This window comes from Lagenorhynchus albirostris, chromosome 17, assembly GCF_949774975.1.
Source record: "Lagenorhynchus albirostris chromosome 17, mLagAlb1.1, whole genome shotgun sequence".
NCBI classification, from domain to species: Eukaryota; Metazoa; Chordata; class Mammalia; order Artiodactyla; family Delphinidae; genus Lagenorhynchus; species Lagenorhynchus albirostris.
In genome coordinates, this window is record NC_083111.1 from 12,460,560 (window position 1) to 12,486,020 (window position 25,461).

Below are 25,461 nucleotides of genomic sequence, written 5' to 3' on the forward strand. Positions count from 1 at the left end.
CTTCCCTTAAAAAGCGAAGTATATGTAAGTTCAGTCTTGGGGCTGAGGGAGAGATAAAGCCATGTCCTCATGGCACCTTCCAGGGCAGACCAAAGCTGTGAGGGACCCTAACAGCTGTGCTCCAGAGCCCAGGAATGAAAAATGAACACAGGCCGCTCATCGCCACCTGTCTCCCTTCTGAGAAGCAAGACATGGCGACTGAAGCTGGAGGCTCCTTTCAAGGAGGACACCAAATCTGCCGTCCCTCAAAAACAAATGTAAACACCTAGGATTAATAAAAATTCCCTGAAAAAAATTAACTGCAAAGGGATCGATTACCTAAACGTAAGAGCTACAAGTATAAGGCTCTTAGGAGAAAACCCTGGGGAAAATCTCTACGACCGTAGCTTTGCCTGTGGATTCCTAACTATGACACCAAAAGCATAAGCAACAGATAAACGGAACTTCATCAAAATTTAAACTTTTGTACATCACAGAATTATTATCAATAAGAAGTAAAAAGATGACCTTCAGAATGGGAGAATATAAATATTTGCAAATCATATATCTGACATGGGTGTAGCATCCAGAGTACATAAGAAGCTCTTAACAACAACAAAAAAACAAACAACCCAATTAAAAATAAGCAAAGGACATGAATAAATATTTCTCTAAAGGAGATATGCAAATGGCCAATAAGCACTTGAAAAAATACTCAACATCATTAATCATTAGGGAAATGCAGAGTAAAACCACAATGAGACAGCACTTTATACCCACTAGAATGGCTGTTATTAAAAAGAAAACAGAAATGTCTGTGAGGAAACGTCTGTGAGGATGTGGAAAAAATGGAATTGCTGGTAGGAATACAAAATGGTGCAGCCACTGCAGAACACATCTTAGGGGTTCCTCACAGAATTATCTTATGACCCAGCAAGTCCGCTCCTATGTATACACCCAAAAGAATTAAAAACAGGTAATCAGACAACACTTGTACACAGAGATTCACAGTAGCATTATTCGTTATAACTAAAAGGGGCGACAAACCCAAATGTCCACCAGCAGATAAAAGGATAAACAAAATGTGGTTTATCCATACACAGGACAATTAGCTATAAAAAGGAATGAACTACTGATCCATTTTACACTGTGGGTGTACCTTGAAAACATTATACTAAATAAAAGCCAGACATAAAAAGTCACACTGTATGATTCCATTTATATGAAATGTGCAGAATGTACAACTCCATAGACACAGAAAGCAGACTGGAGGTTGCTAGGGGCTGGGCAAGAGGAGAAGAGGGGCAACAGCGTAATGGTTATGGGGTTTCTTTTGGGGTGAATGTTTTGGAACCAGATAGAAGTGGTGACTGCATAACATGGGGAATGCACTAAATGCCGCCAAACTGTTCACTTTAAGGAAAACGGTTACTTTTGTTATGTGAATTTCCCCTCAATTTAAAAAGCAACTGAAGTTGTCCTGTTTTCCTCTAGGGAGGAGGTCCTCTTTCCTCTGTGAACCAATTTAGTAAAAATCAGAAGGGATTCCCCTTCTCTGTGAAAAGAACTAAAGAAGGGGAGGGGAGGGGAGGGGCAGAGGAGACAGAGGCTGGGGGCAGCGGAGTGCTCAGAGGGCTCGCTCCATGCCCTGGCCACTCCTCTCTCCTCTCAAGACCCACGTGCTTCAAACAGACAGCAGCTGAAAGCACTGCAGAAAAAAACTGGTCTTGTAGGTGTCAGCAGAGTTCCTGACCATCTGCCGGGGGACGTCCAGGTTGGAGCAAACACAGTAAGGAAGTGACCACACAATTACAGTATGTGTTTGTTAATAAAAGTAAAAGCAAAACTTTCATATCTTGCCTACATAAAACAAAATACACAATTTACTTTTATTAAGAGAAATAACTCACTTGCTGCGGGTTTAATTTTGCTGACTTCCTCATTCACAGCAGAGACAGAAGCCGGTGGGGCTTGCTGTCTATTATCTGCAGATCTTGGCTGAACAGAATCATGAATATCTACAGATTTCTGCGATATCGTATCCTAATAAAGTAAAAAAATTCATTTTAAGTACAATGAATAAAGCTTAACGATGAAAATAGCTTCTATTACACTGTTTAAAAAATTACGTCGTGTCCCTATGAAAATCACATTGTACACACTGCAATTATGGACATACTGGGTAAGTTATTTCATATTACCTGCACATGGATAAGAGCTGATAATCTTTTAGAGAAAAGCTTCCTTTCTGACCCTCACTGAGATCAAGCCTGACACCACCCAACAGCAACAGAGAGAAATGCTAATAAGCTTCACTCTGTGGAAAAACTTGTCAGCAATACCCATGAATTGTCATGAAATCGAAACAGAAACACACATGGTGGGCAGGGGTTTCTGCGAGCTTTGTGTAGGCTGAGCCCAGGAGAGCTTTGTAGGGGTGCATTTAGGGAAGGATGTTGTCACCCAAGAAATCAGCAACCAGAAAGGTCAGTGAGAAGGTGACCAACTAGGAGAGCAGAGCATGGAGAGAAGCTGAGGTTCAAGTCCAACAGAGCCACTCCAGAACCCGGCTCCAGCTATGCGTCACCTTTGGGAAAGCAATGGATCTTCCGGAGCTGAGGTTTTCTGATCTGAAATCTGAAAATGGAGATGACACTTTCCTTGCAGGTTGTTAAGGATTTGGCAGTAAATCCTTAACACTTAACAAGCCTTTGACACTAGAGGTGTCAGACGATATATGGTATCTGACATTACTACTCTTTTAGCTTTACTTGGTTCCAGCAGGAGACCAGATACAGAGCCAGGGCAGCTGCACCTCCCGGATGGAGCCAAGGAAGAGACTGAGCAGCCTCGAGGGGCACCACTGGGCCCACCGCCTCGGCCTGGCAGCAGGCAGAGTCGCCGAGCGCGCCCCCCGGCACATGCTGTTCTGACGACTTCATGTGCAGCACCAGATCTACCTCCCACCGCAAGACTCACTTTAACATGAGGTTAAGTAATTTGCTGAGGCTGCAGGGCTAGTCAGTGCAGAGCCATGATTTGCTCTGGGGTCTGGCATCACAGCCCACCCTGCAAACTACTACACTATACAGCAGAGGGAGCAAAAACAAAAGCCCACAGAGCAAGCAGGGAGTGCGCCAAATCTAAGAGAAACAAAAATGAGAGCAAGTTCATCCTGGGCTGGAAACAGGATGTCATAAGCGGTGGAGTCTGTGATGAACGAACAACTCCGGCGGATCAGGGTCATGGAGCAATGCGGGCCCGACGTGCCAGGTGTCACAGTTCTCGACACGTTCAGCGTGGTGCTCTTCTGTGAGACCTAAGTTTTAGCCACTGACAGTTAGTTAAGAAATTAAGAAGTTCTGGGGGACAGATCAGGTCAGTGGGCATAGATTTGCTACCTCTGGCTTCTTGGGTTTAAAATTCAATAACATTAGTGGGAGAACAGCAGAAATCTGAATAAAGCCAGATTACAGTATTGTTTCAATAGTAATTCCCTATTTTGTTAACTGCACCGTGACTATATATATTTATTTATTTTATAGAAAACACACTAAACATTTTAGGGAAAAAAGGGTGTGTTATTTTCAAATTATTTTCAAAGAATCCAGAAAAATGTATATAGGGAGGTGGGAGAGTGAGAGAAGAAGAGGGAGGGTGGAAATAAGAAAGCAAACTGTAGTACAGTGATAACACTTCGAGAAACCTGCTGTGATGGTCAGTTTCATGCATCAATTTGGCTGGGCTATAGTAACCAGTTATTCAATTAAACACTATTTCAAGTGTCTCTGTGAAGGTATTTTGTAGATGTGGTGAACATTTACAGTTATGATTGTAAGTAAAGGAGATTATCCTCAATAATATGGGTCAAGTCTCATCCCATGAGTTAAAAGGCCTCAAGGGCAAAACTGACATTTCCCTGAAGAAGTTCTGCCTGTGGACTACAGCTGCCCAAGAGTTTCCAGCCTGCCCACCTGCCCTACACATTTCAACCTTGCAGCCCTCACACCTGCTTAAGCCAATTCCTTGAAATTAAGGGGAAAAAACACATAGGGATACGTATACATACATATATTACACACACACACACACACACACACACACACACACGTATAGACAAATATGGACACACATAGGTGTAGGTTATCTCCTACTGGCTCCATTTCTCTGGAACTGGAGAACACTGATACAGATTTTGGTACCATGAAGTGGGTGCGGCCATAACAAAGACCTAAAAATGTGGAAATGGCTTTGGAATTGGGTAATGGTAGAGGCTAGAAGAGTTTTGAGGCGTACAATAGAAAAAAACCTAAAGTGACCTGAAGAGACTGTTGGTAGAAATATGGATGTTAAACTCAATTCTGGTGAGGATTCAGAAGGAAGTGAAATGCCTGGTAGAGAAAGCTTCTATCATCCTAAAGAATACACACACACACACACACACACACACACACACACACACACACACACACACACACACACACACACACACACACACACACACACACACACACACACACACACACACACACGGTCATGACTAGAACACTGATAGAAATATGAACATTAAAGATGCTTCTGGGGCTTCCCTGGTGGCGCAGTGGTTAAGAATCCACCTGCCAATGCAGGGGACACAGGTTCGAGCCCTGGTCCAGGAAGATCCCACATGCTGCAGAGCAATTAAGCCTGTGAACCACAACTACTAAGCCTGCGCTCTAGAACCCGTGAGCCACAACTACTGAGCCTGAGCTCCATAACTACTGAAGCCCACGTGCCTAGAGCCTGTGCCCCGTGACAAGAGAAGCCAGTGCAATGTGAAACCTGTGCACCGCAGTGAAGAGTAGCCCCTGCTCACCGCAACTAGAGAGAGCCCACGCACAGCAACTAAGACCCAACGCAGCCAAAATAAATACATACATAAATAACTTTATTTGAAAAAAAGGTGTTTCTGGTGAGATCTCAGAAGGAAATCAGGAACGTGTTATTGGCTGCTGGAAGGATGGTGATCCTTGTCATAAGCTGCAGAAACCTTGGCTGAACTGTGTTGTACTACTGGGTGGAAAGTGAAACTTGTAAGTGAGGAATGGTTCAGAGGGCAAAGCCGAAGCACCCGAGGGAGAAGCCATGGGCCCGGAGGGCAGGGCAGGGCACCAAGCTACAGAAATTACCCTCAGGCCTTGAAACTTACGAATTTGTCCTCCTGGGTTTTGAACTTGATTAGGAACAGTGACCCTTTTACTCCTTCCAAGCTTCCCTTCTGGAATGAGAATGTTTACCCTATGCTTGCCCACCACTGTATTTTGCAGCAGTTAATCTGTTCTACAGGTTCACAGGTCCACAAATAGAGAGGAATTTTGCTCCAGAATAGACCGCATACCTGATTTAGATGACTTAGATGATGAGATTTGGGACTTTTGATAAGATGGTATTTACATGACATTTTGGACTTGGTGTTGATGCTACACTAAGTTGAGACTCCGGGGATGTTGCGATGGCATAAATGACTTTGCCCGACAGACAGACATGTATTTTGGGGCACCAGAGGGTAGATAATGGGTTAAACAGTGGCCCCCAAAAGGTAAGTCCAAGTCCTAACCTTTGGTACTTGTGAAGGCTACTTGAAAACAGAGTCTTTAAAGTTAAGGATCTTGAGACGAGATTGTTCTGAATTTGGGGAGGACCCTAACTCTAATGACTAGTGTCCTTAAAGGAGAAAGGAGGGAGAGATTTGGCTTTACACAGCTACGTTAAGATGGAGGGATGTGTGTACAAGCCAAGAAGGCCAGGGGCTGTCAGCAGCCACTAGAAGCTAGAGGAAGCAAAGAAGGGTTCTCCCTTAACACCCTGGGAGGGAATGTGGCCCTGCTGATGCCTTGAGTTTGGACCTCTGGCCTCCAGAGCCGTGACAGAATGAATTTCTGTTGTTTTAAGCCACTAAGCTTGTAGTAATTTGTTACGGCAGATCTAGGAAACAAATAAGCTGCGTGAAGGGTCTATCAGAATTCTTTAAACTGCTTTTGTAACTTTTCTCTAAGGTGAAATTATATCAAAGTTGAAAGTTTAAATAAAATAACATCCAATAATATCTTCAGCTTGGTATGTAAATCCTTATGTAAACTGGTACCTGCCTCTTGCGCTCTCAGAATCATTTTACTCTGTCTCAAGACCATCTATATTTTACGACATCTTTTTAAAAGGGTTGGGCTCATAAAAAGAATCTGCCCCATGGCAGAATACTTACCACAAATAGTGAAGTAATTTAATATATGCTTTATTTGTTAAAACTTACCAGTTGCTTTTCACTCACAGGAGACGGAGGTGTGGGAGCAGCTTCTCCAGAAGCAGGACGCCAGGTCAAGAGCCTTTAAAACACCAAAATCACACCAGTCACTGAGAGTGTGCACCACACCGCATCCAACGTGTTTTGAAATGAAACGAGCTGGGAAGCAAGTTCAAGGTGTCCTACAAATGATCCAGGCGCCACCAAGTCATTTAGCAAGACTATGTCTTAATTTCCCAATCAGTAAAAACGCCACTACAATTCAATTCCAAACGCATCCCTTAGAAAAAGATGATAATTAACCGTAAAATACAGTATTTACAATATTGTAATACAAAATACAATAAATTTTCCTTAGATTATTACATTTACAGTAACTAAAACAAATGCTGAGATTTTCTTTTTTTCAATTCAGAACCACTGCTTGGTTTAATCTGGATGAATAAAATCTTATTAAATCACTTCATTATGACCCAAATTTTAAATGATCAGACTAAAAGTTTGGGTATATAAAAAATTTAATTCATGTATTTGTTATGGTTTTATAGGAGTCTGATTTGCAATAAACACAAATTCAAAGAACACTGAGGTATTTTAAAAAGGATTTCTGTTATGAGAAATCACTAATTACTATCAAACCTTTTATGTCCATCATTCAATATACAAATTTAAAGTTGTATAAAATCTTCTTACGCATGTGGAATTGTGGTTTTGAAGATGTCCAGTGTGCAGTTACAAGTTTTATCCCAGATTTCTAGGGTAAATTTTTCACCATTCAGAATAACAACGTTCTCTAAGCAGTTCGTACCAGATCGTGCTAACTGCTCATTGTCTAGAAGAGAAAAGAGCAATTCATTTGTGTATTACTAGGGTCACATTTAACACGTTGTGTCACTTATCTGGTACAGACCTACCTTGCTGCACACACCAGTAGAGCTGGGCAAAAATGTCATCCAAAAGTACATCACTGAGTACTTCTAAATACTGGGTGAACACATCGCAGATAGCATAAAGCGCATGATTACATGTCGTTGTCATCCACTCAGCTTTCTACAGGGGAGATGGTCATTAAATGAAGGTCAGGCCATTCATCAACTACTAGAATTTCAAAGAAATATGTTTGCATATTTAAAACGTAAGCCTGTAGGTTCCTTTCAGAGCACTTAACTCCTTGAATGTGACATTCACCTCAACTTTATATCTGATCTATTTCTCTTCATTATCCCTTAGCCATCTGCATATAAAATAACTATTTTCTGCACTGTTTTATTAAAAAAACACTGCATTGTCTGGCTATTAACGCTATGACTTTTCAAACAATTGACACTAATAACAACAGTTGGTCTTGCTCCAGAATATGACAGAACGTGGAAGAAAAATAGAGGAAGGCAATGGTAAGAATTTATCCAAGTGGGTTAGCATAGGTTTAAAATAAAATGGGTATAAGTAGGGGACTTCCCTGGTGGTGCAGTCGTTAAGAATCCGCCTGCCAATGAAGGGGACACAGGTTCGAGCCCTGGTTCAGGAAGATCCCACATGCTGCGGAGCAAGTAAGCCCGTGCGCCACAACTACTGAGCCTGCGTTCTAGAGCCCGCGAGCCACAACGACTGAGCCTGCATTCTAGAGCCCGTGAGCCACAACTACTGAGCCCACACATCACAACTACTGGAGCTCACGCGCCTAGAGCTGGTGCTCCACAACAAGAGAAGCCTGCACACAGCATCGAGGAGCAGTCCCCACTTGTCATACTTAGAGAAAGCCCGCGCAGCAACAAAGACCCCACACAGCCTCCCAAAAAGGGGGGGGAGTGTAAGAATTTCTTTATTTTTCTCAAATGGACTAATCTGGACTAATTTTTTTTATTTTTATTATTTTTTTTGCGGTATGCGGGCCTCTCACCGTTGTGGCCTCTCCCGTTGCGGAGCACAGGCTCCAGACACGCAGGCTCAGCGGCCATGGCTCATGGGCCCAGCCGCTCCGCGGCATGTGGGATCTTCCCGGACCGGGGCACGAACCCGTGTCCCCTGCATTGGCAGGCAGACTCTCAAACACTGCACCACCAGGGAAGCCCTGGACTAATTTTTATACATGGTTTTGTGCCAGGGCATAAACATATGTCTACTTAGTCCACTTTATAAAATGTTTTAAGAGTCTACCTGTAGATCTAAAATAAAATTTTGTGCAGGTCAGAGAGGCCCCAAATTTGCATTTAATACACTATATGGGACAAAACACGGAGACCTGATGTTCTTTCCCACACTTACTGAAACACATACTGTAACTGGACTGTAGTAAGAGACTTTGAAATAAATAAATAAATAACCACGCGTTCCTTCTCTAATTCAGAGTAAGAAGCCCTACGAATACTAAGGAGGGCTACTGATGTTTTACTTGTGACAACATTAAAATGAGGAAAAGACACTGGAAGTTCAACAAAAACACTGAAAACAAAATCCAGTTCATTAACTCACTTCTATCCCCAAACTGCACTGTTTATAAAGACTTACTACTATATTATAATGCCTTAAAGAAAAAATTTCTAGGATATTTTTCTGTTCACTGTGCTTAAATCTGAAATACTAAAATGTATTAGGGAAGAAAAGAACCTTCTGACATCACTGTGTTAAATGAAAACCTCATGTTCTCTTACCTCTGTCTGCTGTTCTGGCAATTTCATGTTGTCGAAGATTCTGAAAACAATTCTAAATAAATCCTGCCACCAGTGTTTTTCATAAGTGTGGCCATAAGTTTTCATTATTTCAAACATTACTGTTAAACCCCTAAAATGATAACATGTAATTAGGAAAGCTATAATACAAAAAAGCATACCACATTAGTATCCCCCTCCTAAAATAGTTTTTATAGTTAGTGCACAAAGTTACTGAAAGCAAAGTTTAAAACTGGTTTTAAACTAACACATGATACTGAGCTTTAAAAAATTTAGGTTGTAAAACAGGTTTCTTTAGGATGCATCATTTAGGAAAAAATTCCAAAGGCCTTGGCCTGAAAATTTTTTCTTCTACTTTTCTTCCACTCCCACCCCATCATTCCAGCATTTAAAAAATGTAAATGGAATTATAGATTGAGAAAGATCATCATTTGGGTGAATATTAATTTTGTGGCACTGTGGCCATGGAACTCAGTCTAAGAACAAATAAAATTAGATTTTGGAAAATCTTTTTCAAAGAGCTACAGGAATTTTTAGTTAACACTCTAATTGTTCATATAATATCCTCAAACTGAAGGATTTATCAAACTAATCCACTAAGACACCAGTGTGGGCAGGGTGTCTGCTTCCTGCTGTACCCCAGGCCAGAGCAGCACCTCTCACACAGGGGCACACAGTTAAGCATTCCTTGAACAAATAAACTGCTTTAATATCCCATTCTTCTCCTTTGAATAAGTGTTAAAACTAAAACTCAAAAGTGCCTTCTGATTCCTTATTACCTTTCTTGAAATAATGCCTTCATGTAAACATTAAAAAGCTTGATCTTTTCTCTATACATTAATTTCTTCTAGTAAAATATAGGTACCCTTCCACTTAGAAAAGGTTTATATTTCGAAAAGTCTGACAGTAAGCCAGAACAGAATTTCCTTTGAAACACTCCATAAGGACTGGTACGTGGTCTAGTTCATTTGCTGCTATGCTACCCCCGGGCCTAGTACATGCCTGATGCATAGTAGGCTCTAAACAAGTACTTGTTCAACAGATGTGTAAAATAACATCATGGTAGTTCAGTCCTACGGCAAGTTCACAACAGTTTATTTGATCTGTAAGATACCTAATGTGTAAAATCAGAAGTAAAGGAACTACAGTAAAGGAATTCCTGTGGAAGAAACACACTCTGTCTTCCCCAGGAGAACCGTGTCAGAGTTCCATGTCTCCCCTACAATGGGACAAGGCTCCCTCTTCCTCCCACTCCAAGTAAACTGGATGCTAACCGCCAGGGCTGGGGTGAGTGGATGTGAAAATCCTGTTTCTTCCAGGCCCCCAAAGCAAGCACAGATCTATAGAGGTTTCCAAGGCTTTTTACTATTGAACAAGTTTTGATGAATACTTAAGTTGCTGGTGTAGGGAAAAAGAATGTGTAGGGCTCCAGGTTAATTATTCAACCCTAAATCTACAGAATTTTGAGGGACTCAAATGAGAATGCATTTGGAAGTACTTTGTAATTAGTGTGTTATACAAATCGTAGTGCTGCATTTTTAAATGTAATCTAAATAACTGCCTTTACAAATCCTGGAATGAGGTAAGAAAATCAAAGCCATCACTGAACAAAAAGTTTACTCATACTTCCCCTCTTTTTTACCAACTAGAACATCCCTTTTCTCTTCTCTTTAACAACTAGACCCATCCATAATCTGAACATAGGAAAGGGTGAGAAGCAACGTAGCGTGGTCCCAGACAAGGACAGGCTGAGAGGCTAAGAAAGCAGGTAGGTCCACGTCAAGCAGACTTCTACAAATAAACAAGGGCAGGGAGGGGGGTGCTGAGTTTCTATGACTCGTCAGTTATGACATGTTCGTTGCTCTACTGAAGTGGCTGGACATTTGAAAGCTGTATATCTAAATAATTTAGAGTTATATCAACTGGGGGCCATCTTGAATTTTATCAAGTTTCCTAACAGGTCCACTGACGAAAATCCTCAATGCCTACATGTGAAATATAATATGTGCTTGTGATTTACTAAATTCTATAACAAGTTTCCAAGGCGTGAGTCATATTTTGGATTATTTTCTATCTCACAAAATGTGTTATAACAAATAGCACTATAAAAGTGAAACATTTCTTAGGCTATAAAACAAACTTAACCGTGGCTGGGGACAGGTGTGGTTTTGGCATAAGTGGTGGAAGGAGAGATTCATTCTTTCATTATATTCTATCACTGATTTGTTACAAGTCTATACTACCTTTCTGATGCACTGTTGACAGACATTAGGATACACAAGTTGGTCATTTCAATTTGGCCATCAAAAAATACAGGGTGAGAAAAACAATACTATGGGATTGATATGAACTCTAACAAATTCATAACAACTTCTTATAACTGTAAGAAGTGTGCACTGAGTACCTGTCTGGTTACATTATACCCATAATAGTTTCTTTACAAATGGACTGGATATTCATATAGATATTTTATTGACAATATACTTTTGAAAGAGTTCAATTCTTTTTGAACAGGCCTATATTATTCAAAACTATGTTACTGGCCAGTCTTCAAAAAGAAACGGTTCTTCACCTAAAATCCACCAAAGACATGCATTTGGAAATTCTTTTATCATTCATCAGAAGATAAATTTTGGTGCTAACTTCAATTTCTGATTGGAAACAAATGTATGAAAAGAAAGAATGTGTAAATTAACATAGAACCTAAAACTCAAAGTAGGCCATAATCAAATTTTAAGGAAAAGTAATTTATTTCCATTTTTTATTGTTGCTCTACATAACATATTTTAAAATCTGCCTATCGAATAACTACTATATTGGATAAAATTGAACTTGAGTTCACATAAGTTGATTTGATTAAAGTAAGAATAAGCCTCTCAAAATTTCAATTTCAAGTACTGGCTGTTACCTGGTTCTCACATCTAACTTGCATCTGTTGATGACACAGGACAACTCAAAGAGAGCTGGGAACCATCCCCTCACCCAAACCCTGTCTTCAGGTGCCACATTCATGTCGTCACTTGTGTATTCCTTGAAAGCCTTCAAGAAGAAATGCAGGTTTACTAAAGGCAAAACATAATACCTATACATTAAGCATATTATTTCTCCAAAAATTTTTTTAACACTTTACTAATCAAAAGTGAGCAATCTGATAACTTAAAAAAAGATGGAGATTACAACTGCCTATAGAGCACTGGACTAGAAACCAGAAGCTGCTTTCAGCTTCAACTCCATCACCAGTTTTCTGCATTATTCAAGTTTCCATTTTTATCATTTAAATGGTTATTACATCATGCAGCCATGGCACCGCACTGGGGAGGTGTGAAGTTCAAATGAGTAGATGTACATAAGAAGAACGAAATGCCCCACAGGTCCCTGTCAGTATGTAGTAAAAATCTATGAAGCATCACTGCTCCTTATGACAGTTACAAAGATAGATTCAGATATGCAAGTCAAAGCTGGCAGCCAGGTTGCCAATTCAACCTTTCACTTCAGTGCTTAAGCCTACACTCACCCATAGTCAACTTCAGTATATTATGGTAATGGCTAAAAACACAGGCTTGGGTTCAAATCCCAGGTCTCCTTTACTATCCCCCGCAGGCAGGGGCACATTTTTAACTTCCTTGTGCCTCAGATTCCTTATCTACATGGGGCTATAACACAACCTATTCCATAAAGCTGTTATGGAATATTAAACAAGTTAATACACGTGAAACACTCAGAAAAATACCTGACACCTTCAACAAATGTAACCATAACTCAGATAATTTTGAAAATTCAATACTTCATATCCCCACAATTCCCAAATAAACTTAGATCTCTGACTGGAAATAAATGCTCAGTAACATTCTGTTTACTAAATGATGCTATACCTGAGGTCTATCAGACACGTATTTTGCACAATGGCGAATAAGTCGAATCGCTTCCATACTTGTGTCTGGGAAAGCTGCATTGCATGCAAATTCAGACAAGCATTTCACTGCATCCTGGAAAGAATCAATGGTTGCTGGAAAGTGTTTTTCAAACACAAGGGCTATACGGGAGAAAAACACATAAATATAATTATCAACTTTCAGCTTTTCTTAATTATACCTCAAATACACCAACCTCTAGATGTAATGGATACTTCTTAAAGACTAAGGGTTTTAATGTCCAATAGACATCGGTTCCAACGGCTGTCCTGACCAGTTACTTGACTGCCTTGAGTAGTAGAAACAGGGAAACAGGTCTGTGTTTTGTTTACACGATAAACCCAGCACCTAATACAGTGACTGGTACACAGTAGATACAAAATCAACAGTTGTTGAGTGAATATTCAAAATTACATTTAATCTCTCTGGATCTGAGTTTCTTAATCTATAAAATGGTGATAATAATCTGCACAGGATAGTGGTAAGCACTAAATAAAATGTAAGCACAGTGCTTAGCACTGTACTTAATTTACTTAATTCAAGCAAGCACTCAATAAATGACAGCTATGATGATGTCATCATTCTTGATGTTGATGATGATGACATCATTATCTTCTAGAGAGGCTTAATTTAGATCCTTAGTATTTTATTCTTCTTTAAAGTCAAAGGAGGCTGTGTAGTGCAGTGGTGAAAAACAAATGCTGTGCTTTAAGACTCTCTGGCTTTGCATCTCAACTCCATCACTCACTAGTTTTGTGCCTTTAGACAAATTACTTAACCTCAGTGGGTCTGAGTTTCCTTATCTATTAAAAAAAAGAGAGAGAGAATAATAAAGATATTTATCTCATACAGTTACTGTGAAGACTGAAGAAAATGCATGCAAAGTGCTTATAGTGCTTGCCATATAGTAAACATTCGAATAAATGTTAACTATAATATTACAATAATGATAATATTGTCACCATTTACTCTGCTTCTGTAGGCAAAACTTGGAAAACTTAAAGCCCATGACAAGCCCATGATCTTATACTTGAATTATCTTCTGAACACATTGAAGTTTTGTTTTAATTTGAACAGAGCTTAGAGGATACTCACTGACAATATGCCCCGTTGTTTGGAATGCAAGTTCAACTATGCTTTCATCTTGATCGGATGCCGCTAGATGAAATACAGAGAATATGTTCTTCCATCCAGACCGAATGTTAGCAGCTTGAGAATTAACCATCTGTGCTATACACCGTACAACCATATCTCGAATTGTTGGAGACCTAAAATATTAATACAATCGCTTGGATAAAACTCATCAGGTTTTTTTCCTTTTCTTCTGTTTTTCCCCCTACTGAGGAAAATAAGGTATTTTTCTGATATTAAGCAATTCAACAAATATAGTACCTGTTCCGTTTCATTATATGTTCAAAAGGTCTTAAGAAATCCTTCTGGAATCTGAAATTAGCAAGCTCCCCTTTCTCTAAGAACTTCATTGACAATTGCCTCAAGGAGTCTACTGCAAAAATAGCTACATCTTCATTAGGATTACAGCCAACCTGTAATGGCAACAGAAATACAGGGTGCTAATATCAGCAGTGAAACTTGCTAATTCTTTATTTTTTATTTTAGAAAAAATATATAACTAATAGCATAAATAGGTAAATTCAAAGATTCTCCATAAAGGCACTAAGTGTGCTAACAATATTTCTCAACAAGAACATATTTTAACTAAATTCTTAAAACCTAGAGCAATTATTTCTAAAAGAAAAAACAGGACTCAAAGGGTTTTCTAAATCTAACTACAAAAATGTAATAAAAAACTGATTGGAAAGGAAAAAGGTCTCAATTAGATTATGATAAGGAAATTTTAAACAACAAAAAATTACAAATTAAGCAAATCCTATAATTACTCAAATACCTTATTAAAATGATCTCCAATAACTTCCCAAATTCGAGACCACTGCAGTCTTATTCTTCCCATGTTGTAATATGATATTTCTACTATTTTTTGTAGACTAAACATTCTTGGATGTGTAGTGGAAAGTAATTCATCCATAGACACAGCACAGAGCCAACGGACAAAGTCCACTATAATATAAATGGATTAACATTTTTAAAACTTAACTTTGAAGTCTTTTAAGCTAAAAAATCAGTTTTTAAGTGGAGTAAATGTACATACTTACCAATAGCATTTCCATCTAGCCTTGTGGACCCTGTAAATATTCTAAAGAAAAAAATATAATTCAAAAACTTGTAATGTCTCACTTCTGATACATCAATTCAAAAGTAAGTGGCCTGGGGTATGAGCTACTTTTATCTGTTTTAAGGGAACAAAAAATCAGGTAATCAAATGAATATTTTTTATCATGTATTTTAGTGACAAGTATAGCTTGGATGTCCCTCCCTCCCTCCTTTGTACCGAATGATATATTAGAGCACAAATACACTGTTGTAATTTTTTTATTAGTAAATTTATAAACACTAAGAAAGGTCTCTTATGAGAGTCTTAGAATAAGAAAAATATTAAGCTGTAAAACTAATAATTGGCATACACAAAACAAGATTTTTCAATTTTCCTGAGTATTTACCCACATTAAACATGTTCTTAAAATGAAAACTTCTACTTTATTTTTATAAGCAATGTGTGTTTGATTCAAAAACTCATTTATGTTAAATTACAAATGGTTAATAGAACCTTGCAAATAGTCTCCAACAGTTTAACCAACAAGTGGCTAACCCACTTTTCTTACAGCATTCAAATGGTGAGAGCTAAGCTATGCTGTCCAGCTTTGCCCTGCCTTCTTCACTGAGCTCTTTTACCGTGTTTCAAAGTTTCATAAAAGATTTCAGCATAAACATATTAGTCCTCTTACTTTAAAGTCTGCATTTTTACCCATGTTCCGAGCTTGTAACCAAGGGTTTGATACGACTTCCAGGATGAACTGATATTCCGTAATTTAAAATGTACATCATAGTATTTGCACGATAAAAAGGAAACCTCAAAGGCAGCAGCAGGTCAAATATTAAACTTAGAAATAACAGTCGTCATAGTAACAGTAATAGCTACCAACAATCACAAGGTGGATACTATCCTAATTGCTTTATATATATATCCACTCACATAAGAATCACAAACACCATGATTATATATACTGTTATATTCCCAATTTTATCAACATAGAAACTGAGGCACAAAGATATTGAATAACTTTCTGAAAGTCACAGGATCAGTAAGTGTTAGAGACAAGATTCAAACCAGGACAGGCAGACTCCAGAGTCCACCCTCTCAACCATTTTGCTATACTGCTTCACACTTACCTGAGCAAAACATAATTTAAACATTTAAAATACATTCTAGTTTTTTCCTACTACCACTATCTAAAAATTCTGGGTATATCATGATTTTTCAACCTCAATGTCCTTGAAGGTCTATGCATCCTGGCAATGAGTAACAAAAACAAGATAGGAAAAATGGCTTAAAAACTGACAATGTAATAACTCAGAATCTGATCTCCTGCCAAAGGGGTATCTTGAGATTTCCTATATTGCTCTTATCAGTAGAACAAAACAACAATTCAAAAATCTGACTGAAAACACAATCTGGGAGAAAAAGTAAGAGTAATGGGGCCCCACTGAATCCACTGGTTAGACTGTATCCAGAAATTTACAATATACAAAGCCTACAAACCTCTCACATGAACAAAAATGAGATTCGCTAGACTCTGCATTGTGAATGTCATTAAGCTGTTTCTCAAACTAGAGGTATTCTCATGGAAGGCAATGGCTATAAAAACCATACCACAAAGAAGGTCAAAACTAAACAGTGCAGGGGAAACAACAGGAGAAGGAACAAAAGAAAGGAGAAAGCTTTTTTTCTTTTTTTTAACTGAGAAGGAAGCAACTGACAAGGCATATAGGAGTAAAGAACAGAAGCTGAGATGGCGATTATATGCAACTCCAGGGGAAAGCAGCAATGAATCCTCTAAATGTGGTGAGATGGTGAAGAACAAAGGCAACAAGAACAGAGAAGATCGTCAGCAAACAGGTTCTGTCGACTCAGGAGACAGTGGAACGTCGGTGGAGCGCGCATCCTGAGAAAGGGCATTTAAATTCCTACTCACTTTGGTAGCCTCTGAGGGGTCACTCTATTTCTAGTAACGCTCCACTAAAGATAAGTCAGATGGTGGAGCACAGCAGTCTGTGGAGGCATTTAAAGTTAAGCCTTAATATGCTAAGGCAGGAGAACAGAGCTGTGTTTCACAGAATCATCTATGAAATGGATTCTACATGCCATGTATGAAAAGCAGAGAACAGAAGTATGAGAATCTTGTGTGTTAATATCAAAAGACATTCCCTGAAAAGTACGAGTAGGAAAAGAAAATTGATAGATTACTAAATTCATTCACATTATGATAGCAATGTAACAATGCAAAAAAAAAAAGATAAAACTTGCAGATTCCGGATCAAATAAACTTTTAGCTGTATGCGACATACAGGCAGACTAAATTCCTGTGTATTTAACGTTTTCGTAGTGAAAATATCAGACGTAACATTTACTGCTTAGACCCAAATGAAAGATGTTTATGAGCAAACACAGTTGGGGAGGAGCTGTCCATATTTTCTGATAGGTGACAGAATATTCCAAAGTGAGGGATGGGTCAGTATAAAGCTAGATCTGGTGTGCTTAAAAAACAATAATAAAAATAAAAACTATGGTACTAAATAACTGCTTTTTAACTTTCAGGGATAAATCATTCCTGGACAAAATCCACCCCTGCAAAGTTTAGTAATACTTATGAAGTATCTGGTTTAACAATGCCTAGCAAATGTTTCCGTAGCAAATCCTAGAGGATCAGGTACCCCAGATTAAAGTGCCCTATATTCTCCTAAATTCTAACAGTACAGGATTCCAAATACAAAACTGAAGATAATCAGAAAATTTTACCATTTTAAAGCTTTTGATGGAACCACATATATCTTTCCATTGATTAATATAATTAAGCAAAGAAAAATTATTTTATTTTCCATATTTAGTTCCTATACTTGTCATAACAGATTATCCAGAACAACAGGCCTAAGGACAGTAAAATGACTTTTCTTGCTGGACAAGTACAGGACTTTCCAGGATGATGCCTGACAATATTCTCACCACTGTCTTGAATACCAGGGATATCTCACTGAATTAGCTTATAGACTAGAATCAGAATATTACAAATAAAAATAAACTCAGATACTCAGAAAGGAATTCAGAAGAAATTTAACAAGGAAGTGATATGTACCACATAAGAATAAAATAATCTTATAACAAATCAAAGAGGTAACTTTTAATGCTGTCACTATAAAGTAAAATTTAAATATTGAGGCCTTGTATAAAACTGGACATTGAATTTATGTTGTAGAAGTATCTGGTGATGAGTTTGAGACAATGAAGTACTAACAGAATTTGTGCTAAGACTCCTCTGAAACAGCACACATTCTTAAAATGGAGAGGCATATCATTTGTTCAAATGAGTGACATGTCTCCCTGTAACAAACAGTGGACAGCTGGATAAATCAGAACTGGCTTTGGTCATACAAAATATATTATGGAAACAGACTGTTGCCTGAATAGATTCTCATAATGACAGTGAAAATGATTTTCTGGATGGCTAGAAAACCATTTGGAAGACATCTATCCTAGTAGTAGAAGGGCAGATATTACACTGCTCTGGAGCTGTACATGCAGGCAGAAAGGCAGAGAGGTTGAACACACTCAGAGATATGCTGCCTGAGTGTATATCTTGGTGCCACTCCTCCAAACTCTCTACTAATGAAAGGGTTAAGGTAATAATCAAGACAAGATTAGCGTGGTAGTGAGAATGAGCAAATTATCTAATTCCCCTCGTCTCAGTTTCCTCATTTGTAAATTGAGGACAATAATAATACTTATCTCAGAGGCTGCTGAAAGGATAAAATGAAGTAACACATGGAAAGCACTTTGTTTTTTTGGTTTGTTTTAAAGTGAATCAGTTATACATATACATATATCCAACTCTTTATTAGATTCCCTTCCCAGAAAGCACCTTGAAGAGTCCCAAGCAGCACATGTTAAGCCTCTGAGTTATATAGTAGGTATAAGATGATACACAATCTTTTTTCAACCTTCACAAGAGAAAGGCAAATTACCTCCTTCCCTTAAAAAAAAAAAAAAAAAAAAAAAGGAAAGCAAGTGGACATTGGACACGAAGAATTCTTTTCAAGGAAAAAGTTCCAGGGAGTATTGCCAGGGCCAATAGCAAATGAACACTCTAGTTCTGTCCATACTTAGAGCAAAAAGTTTTTATCTAAAGCAAAGTAAAATAATGGATCAGCATGAGTCTCTAAGCACCAAAAACAATTATAGTACATATTGTATTTTTGAAAGTTTCCATCAGAAGTGTTAAAAAAAAATTTAAACATCAGTGTTGTAAAATGTTAAGTTTCAATTATTTGGGCATCCATCTGGAAAAAGCTCATCTTCAAAAAAAAACCACTAGATATTGTTTTACACACTGGGAATTTTTAAAATCTAGAATAAACTAAATATTCTATAGTAAAATAAACCATAGTATAGATTTTCTTTTAGAAAACAAACTAAAAATGAGGAATATCTGGTAATGTATATAATATACAAATTCTGAAATCCTATTCAAAGAAGTTTATAATGAGAATTGCCACCAAACCCCTTCATTTCACCCATAATTCAATACTATATCATACACTCAAAAAGACAAATTATACTCTATTTTCAGACAGGGATAATAAGGGGAGTACATTTTCTATAAAGGAAATTTTAAAAAAGAAAAAAAAGAACCGTGTTTTTTCTCATCAAGGGTACAATTTCCCTAATGCGCACTAATGTCTATCACTTAAATTTTCATACTGTTTATCTCCTTCCTATATTCTATGATTTGAAAGCAAAATTATAGGTACTTCATCATTTAAATCACAGCATATCACAATACAGTCTTATATTACTTAAGAGAAGATGTCCTGGCAATAACGCTTCTCTTTTAACTAACGAGCAGATACATCTAAGTGCTACAGAATTAAAAGTGTCCATCTGAGAAGGGAATAAAGCAAGCACCTTACCTATCTACTGCAACGACAACACTCTGAGAACTGGTCTCTCCAATGGATTCCTGAATACTTGCTATCTGCTTCCAGTCCACATTTCCTCCAACTGCCACACAGGAAAGAGAGGCATTTCAGTATGAAAAGCATTCAGCAGAAGAGCACACATTCAGTTCTAAAACACATTTCTGAAATCAGTTATTTTCCTAACGAAAGAAATCAAGCTTTGGGGAAGCGATTCTTTTGATATCAGTGACCATTTATCAAGGCCAAAGGTGCTTATTGAGCTATATACTAAGTGGTATACAGACATGGTTAAAGACACAAACTGTGTTTGCAAAGATCACACAACTTAGGGGCACTGAGAATTTTGATCACAAAATTAATGACATTAGGAATAATTTCCCTCACTGTTTAAGAAACACAGCACCAACCCCAATTCCAAAGATATCTACTAATGGGCTTCCCTGGTGGCGCAGTGGTTGAGAGTCCACCTGCTGATGCAGGGGACATGGGTTCATGCCCTGGTCCAGGAAGATCCCACATGCCGCGTCCGTGAGCCACGGCCGCTGAGCCTGTGCGTCAGGAGCCTGTGCTCCACAACGGGAGAGCCCACAACAGTGAGAGGCCCACGTACCGCAAAAAAAAAAAGATACCTACTAAGGAGGATTACCAATTCCATGTATCGATAATTAGATCTCCCCTGTAATGCACTCTCCAGTCCCATTTACAAATGTTTACTGGAAATTCTACCAGTATGCTGTAATATTCTCTTATTCAAAAGAATCACTCATCTTTTCCCCCAACACTGGTTCCATGTGTTAGGTAGCAAAACAAGTTTCCCCAGTTTTCAAACTCTTAACCTTACAATCATCTTTGATATCCTTCCCTTCCTCCACTTTCACTAAATCTTTCTTTTGGGCTGTTTTTCATATGATTCATTCATTTTCATCCCTACTCGGTTTAGACCATTGTAACTTCAGGCCCAGATGACTATTACTATATATAACAGTTCCCTCACTGCTTTCCCTTTTGCTGATTTCCCCCCTCTTCAATCTCTCCTTTCTTTTCCTGGAGATTAATTTTCCTAAGTCATCACCTTCATTTTGCTTACTATTACTTTCAGGACAAAGTATAAACTTTTCAGCCTAGAGCTTAAGGCAGTTCCCTTCAACATTCTTTTTTTTTTTTTTTTCCCTTCAACATTCTTGCCAATACCTGTCTCTATTCAGGCCATCCCACAACTACCTAAAATTTATCTACCAAGACCCAAATTTGAGTTCTCAATGAAGGATTCCCCTCCACTGTTTCACCTTCCTCTGTAAGTATTTAAGTTTATATTTAAATAAATACTGCTCAAATCAGAATTTCTTCCATTTAGTTTCTTATTTAAATTACTTTAGGTGTGTTACTGTTGCCTTCTCAGCCAGATAAAAAGTTCCAAGATTAGGAACCAAATCATACACTTTCTTTGTATTCCTCTACTCAATATTAAGTCCAAAGCAAATGCTCAACAAATACTTGTTGACTCGATTGACTAGACACTCAATAAATGACTTTTTGAATGCAAACATAATAGACGATGTTATTTAAACTAGCTGAACTCAAATTCTATTCCGGGAACTGAACAAAGTGAAAAGAATGTGATCCCTGTCCTACAGAGCTAACAATTTACCAGGAGAGACAGGCTTACAACCAACTTTAATACAATATAACAATTATTTCATGGCTGAAATGAACTAATTACATATAATACAAGTGTTGTTAAACAGAACTAATTTTGACAGGGGAAGGGAGAATGCGGTGTTAGCTCATGGAAAGGCTTCACATGACAAAATATTAATTCAGGTTAGGCCTAAAAGGATGATCATGTGGGAAAGAAAGGAGAAAAAGCAATTCAGGAAGAAGGAGCAGCATACATAAAGTAATGGAAGTATGCACGTGCAGGTCATGTTCCAACACACTTGGGTGAAGCCATAATGGAGGACGATTCTGGCAGGGGACAATGAAGGAGAGAAAGACGAGCAGTAGGAGATGAAGCTGGAAAAACAGACTAGAAATAGAATGTGAAGAACCTGGACTGTCACGTTTAATACACTACTTTTGAGAACAGGGAACCATCAGACCTTTTAGGAGATTGACATGATCCAATCTATTTTCTGAAAAATAATTCTGGTAATATCTGTAGAACACAGTGAAACAGGCAGAGCTATTGGAGCCATGGAGACAAATTAAGAGTCTATTTCTATAACACAAGTGAACAAGGATGACAGCCTGAAATAACTGACAGAGAACTGGGGTGGTAGGGAAATACTGTCAAGCCACACCTGAGGTATGTAGCACATTACAGGAATTTAATGAAGAAAAATCTGTGAGAAAAAATAATGCCAGTCACCACATAACTTTCTTTGTGTGTCAACTGAATGTCCTTCCTATAGAGATTTCTATACCTTTTATATTTAAATATTGATATAATAATTTGTGATCATTAATAATAAACTTACTTAAAGAATATTAAAAATGCCTAACAATCCAAGAACCAATTTCATAAATATATAAAATCTTTCAGGGCTTCCCTGGTGGTGCAGTGGTTGGGAGTCCGCCTGCCAATGCAGGGGACACGGGTTTGAGCCCTGGTCCGGGGGGATCCCACATGCCGCAGAGCGGCTGGGCCTATGTGCCGCAGCTGCTGAGGCCCGTACGTCTGGAGCCTGTGCTCTGCAGCGGGAGAGGCCACTGCAATGGGAAGCCCACGCACCACAACAAAGAGTAGCCCCCGCTCACCGCAGCTAGGGAGAGCCTGCATGCATCGGCGGGGACCTGACAGCCAGAAATTAAAATAAAATAAAATAACATAAAATCTTTCAAACATCTGTATAACAGTATAAGTAACAGGCTAATAATTTCAGTTTTACCAAAGAAATTATTCAAAAGCACAAATATTTAGGTTAACTACGAACAAAGATGTAGGTGCTGTGATATTCACGTAAGATTTATATGACCAAGCAACTGAATTTTTAAACTTTAATATATACCATAAAAGAACAGTATGCATATAATTCAAACCTAATAATCATATGCTATGTATTCTTTTCTTTCTTTCTTTTTAAAATAAATTTATTTATTTATTTTTGGCTGTGTTGCGTCTTCATTACTGTGCCCGGGCTTTCTCCAGTGCGGCGAGCAGGGGCTACTCTTCGTTGCAGTGAGCAGGCTTCTCACTGCAGTGGCTTCTCTTGTTGCGGAGCACGGGCTCTAGGTGCACAGGCTTCAGTAGTTGTGGCATGTGGGCTCAGTAGTTGTGGCTCACGGGCTCCAGAGCACAGGCTCAGTAGTTGTGGCACACGGGCTTAGATGCTCCACGGCACGTGGGATCTTCTCGGGCCAGGGCTCAAACCTGTGTCCCCTGCACTGGCAGGCAGATTCTTAACCACTGTGCCACCAGGGAAGTCCCATGGGGTGTATTCTTAATAACTAAAAGTTCCATGTTTCCAAAAAGTGAAAGTACAGATTTGTATCACAGCAGTAAGAAAAGTCAGATAAACATACACTCAGCCCTATTAACCTGGTTACATGAATATTGGGAGTATGGATGCTGTTAATAAAGGAGGATATTAATTTATTTCTTAAAAAACATATTATATACAGACTAAACCAGCTCAGTCATCTGTACCACATCCTCTTCTAGCTTCAGTTCTGACCACAGCATCCTGAAGAAAGCATTTGTCTGAGCAGGTGACAGGGCACAGTTGAAAGGGTGGACATCTGCCACACTGGGCGAGCTGGGAACTAACCACTGAGATAAGCTGAAGGGAGGGCTCTGCCCAACAGGGGCCACGTCAACAGAGTGGCTCCCTCTAGGACACAGATTAAAATCTGAGAGACCTGATCACTTTGCAGTGAGTGGAGAACGCAGCAAGCTGAAAAGAGAAGTGGACGACACAAGAGGAAGCCTATATAAAGCATGAGAGAGGTGGAAGAGTATGGCTGGTCGCTTGAGTGGCTTGGAAGCTTGGAATTTTTATCTCATTTCCAGATTCCAAGTGTATATTTTAATATAAATTCCCTTTTCCTGAAGGGAGAAGACAGCCCATCTCATTTCCTTGCAACCTAAGTAGCACAGCAGCACAGTGATCAAATTAATTTTACTTCATTTTCAAGTATACCACTAAGCATTATTAGCAATTATTATTTCTCTTGTTTTTACTAACACTGATAGAAGATAAAATATTCCACTGGTATATTATTTTTAGTGTAACCTACTTCTGTTACTTGCCAAAACTGAGCCCTGGCAACCTCAACTATCTTTGGTTGGGCTTTCCTCCACTCCCTAGGACTTATTGGAAAAAAAAAAAAGCAGCTTTCAAAAGCTGCTGAATCAATCAATGCACATTCACTTCACTTGCCTGTAAATATTTTTCATTTGTATCTCATTCTGCCTGCTGGAACAATTATAGTTCTAATGTCTGAGTCAGACTTCCAGGTTACTTCCGGGTTACATAGGTCACCAACCATGCAGGTGCTCTGGCAGTTCTAAATCCTGCAGCTGGCTCACCAAGTCATCGGGTCTATACCTACACCTCCCAGAATCACAGAATCTAAGATACAAGTGAGGTACAGGCTGCACTGCTGGCTGCCACAGCTGGATTACCACTGGGAACTAACTGTTCCAGTCCAACCTGAAGCCACACAACTTGGTCCTCGTCTTTACTTCCTTCTCTATGGATTGTTTTTCAAGCTTGAAATTCTTCTAAATTTCCTAAGAATTTTTATTGCAAGCAACAACAGAGAAATCACTAAATCATGAAAAGATAGAAACGTCCAGAAATACAATGTTACAGTACAAAGCCTCAAAAGGTAAATGGTGGGACTTCCCCAGTGGCGCAGTGGTTAAGAATCCACCTGCCAAAGGAGAAGACACAGGTTCAATCCCTGGTGTGGGAAGATCCCACATGCCCTGGAGCAACTAAGCCTGTGTGCCACAACTACTGAGGCTGTGCTCTAGAGCTCACACGCCACAACTACTGAAGCCTGTGTGCTCTGGGGCCCGCGTACCACAACTACTGAGCCTGCGAGCTGCAATTACTGAAGCCCGTGCACCTAGAGCCCATGCTCCGCACCAAGAGAAGCCACTGCAATGAGAAGCCCGCACACGGCAACAAAGGGTAGCCTCTACTCGCCGCAACTAGAGAAAGCCCATGCGCAGCAACGAAGACCCAATGCAGCCAAAAATAAATAACATTATTTTTTAAAAAAAGGTAAATAGTAAATATTCTTAGATCTCAGGTTTATTCCTTCTTGTTCTCTTTAAGTCATGTCTCTAGATTTCTTGTTTGGAAGTGAGGTAGGGAGGATGGATAAAGAATAATAATAATCCAGGAACAATTAATATACCAGCCACTGTACTAAGTCCACTTATATATATTTTTATTTAATCCTGACAACTCTGTAAGTAGATATTACCATTAGTTTGCAAAAGAGGAATCCGAAGCTCAGAGAATTAAAGTAACTTGCACACAGTAAAGAAGAAATATGGAAGAAT

The 25,461-nt window shown here is 38.8% G+C and overlaps 1 protein-coding gene across 6 annotated transcripts in view; it reads right to left on the reverse strand.

Moving 5' to 3' along the window:
* The window catches only part of ARFGEF1 (ADP ribosylation factor guanine nucleotide exchange factor 1), a 138,748-nt gene that overhangs the window by 9,436 nt on the left and 103,851 nt on the right, over window positions 1–25,461 (reverse strand). For 4 of the 6 annotated variants that reach the window (XM_060128448.1, XM_060128451.1, XM_060128452.1 and 1 more), the window contains 12 exons: window positions 19,938–20,028; window positions 15,011–15,051; window positions 14,746–14,915; window positions 14,232–14,383; window positions 13,935–14,107; window positions 12,801–12,961; window positions 11,837–11,967; window positions 8,911–9,040; window positions 7,174–7,309; window positions 6,953–7,091; window positions 6,269–6,341; window positions 1,890–2,022 (listed from right to left, as the gene is read on the reverse strand). In XM_060128448.1, coding sequence (XP_059984431.1) covers window positions 1,890–2,022; window positions 6,269–6,341; window positions 6,953–7,091; window positions 7,174–7,309; window positions 8,911–9,040; window positions 11,837–11,967; window positions 12,801–12,961; window positions 13,935–14,107; window positions 14,232–14,383; window positions 14,746–14,915; window positions 15,011–15,051; window positions 19,938–20,028 — 1,530 coding nt within the window. Of the gene's footprint in view, window positions 1–1,889; window positions 2,023–6,268; window positions 6,342–6,952; window positions 7,092–7,173; window positions 7,310–8,910; window positions 9,041–11,500; window positions 11,580–11,836; window positions 11,968–12,800; window positions 12,962–13,934; window positions 14,108–14,231; window positions 14,384–14,745; window positions 14,916–15,010; window positions 15,052–19,937; window positions 20,029–25,461 lie in introns of those variants that run through there. The other 2 variants (XM_060128449.1, XR_009536541.1) reach the window with 2 other exon arrangements.